Raw genomic sequence first — 1,199 nt, 5'->3', positions numbered from 1 at the left:
CGGGAGGCGGAGGTTGCTGTGAGCCAAGATCATGCAACTGCACTCCAGCCTGGCAACAGAGCAAGACTCTGTCGCAAAAAAAAAAAAAAAAAAAAAAAAAGAAGAAAAAAAGAAAAAAGAAAAAGAAAAAGAAAAGATAGATATGCTTGCTGTTTTTTTTTTTTCCCCCCACTCCGGAGTTTTGTACACTTCTCGTGCAGTTTTCTTCTTTTCAATAAAAGTAATTCATTAAATCTAAACCTAGCTGTGATGGTTTCTTGTTTCTTTGCAGAATGTATTTTGTTTTGCTTGTTAAACAAGTAACTTGACACGTCCTGAGACCGAGCCGTCGCGTACCTAGGATGCCGTGTGGAAGCCGAAGCCGCACCTCCCGCATGGCCCCTAAGGCCAGCCGGACCCCTCAGATGAGAGCTGCACCCAGGCCAGCACCAGTCGCTCAGCCACCAGCAGCGGCACCCCCATCTGCTGTTGGCTATTCTGCTGCTGCGCCCCGGCAGCCAGGTCTGATGGCCCAGATGGCAACCACTGCAGTTGGCGTGGCTGTGGGCTCTGCTGTGGGGCACACACTGGGTCACACCATTACTGGGGGCTTCAGTGGAGGAAGTAATGCTGAGCCTGGGAGACCTGACATCCCTTACCAGGAGCCTCAGGGAACCCAGCCGGTACAGGAGCAGCAGCCTTGCTTCTATGAGATCAAACAGTTTCCGGAGTGTGCCCAGAACCAGGGTGACATCAAGCTCTGTGAGGGTTTCAGTGAGGTGCTGAAACAGTGCCGACTTGCACACGGATTGGCCTAATCGAGAAGTTCAACCTGGAGAGATGGAAAATCAGCTCTCATAACTAAATTAATTCAGTATAAAAATAGAATTGATAGTGAAGTATAAAGTGTAACCATCAGTTAAACCTCTCCTGTCATGCCTAGCTTCCTTGCTTCAGAATTGAAATGGAAGCGGGGCGGGGGGTTCCTACTCTGTAGAATTTGGGGCTGGGCAAATGTTTGTGTGGTCTCCTTAAACTAGCTGTTATGATTTTATTCTTTGTGAGTTAATTAAAGTCATTTTCTTCCAAACAAACAAACAAACAAACAAACCCAAAAAACGAGTAACTTTACAAATCGGAAAATGTTCTTTGTCAGCACACCCAGGTATAGAGTTTTCATTGATTAAATATGGTCCCTGGAGGTCTGTTTAGGGACCAGG

At 46.8% G+C, this 1,199-nt stretch overlaps 1 protein-coding gene across 1 annotated transcript; it reads left to right on the top strand.

The window, feature by feature from the left end:
* The first annotated feature begins 341 nt into the window (after window positions 1-341).
* On the top strand, window positions 342-859 carry LOC126950425 (coiled-coil-helix-coiled-coil-helix domain-containing protein 2-like). The gene has a single exon (XM_050783902.1). It carries the CDS (start codon window positions 342-344, stop codon window positions 795-797), a length of 456 nt encoding a protein of 151 aa, XP_050639859.1. The 3' UTR covers window positions 798-859.
* Window positions 860-1,199: the final 340 nt, after the last annotated feature.

Source organism: Macaca thibetana, chromosome 3 (genome assembly GCF_024542745.1).
Source record: "Macaca thibetana thibetana isolate TM-01 chromosome 3, ASM2454274v1, whole genome shotgun sequence".
Classification (NCBI taxonomy): Eukaryota; Metazoa; Chordata; class Mammalia; order Primates; family Cercopithecidae; genus Macaca; species Macaca thibetana.
This window is presented reverse-complemented; position numbering and strand designations above follow the sequence as displayed.

Bases quoted from the DNA above. Each gene is read 5' to 3' on its own strand.
- LOC126950425 (XM_050783902.1), top strand. From the start codon at position 342: ATGCCGTGTGGAAGCCGAAGCCGCACCTCCCGCATGGCCCCTAAGGCC.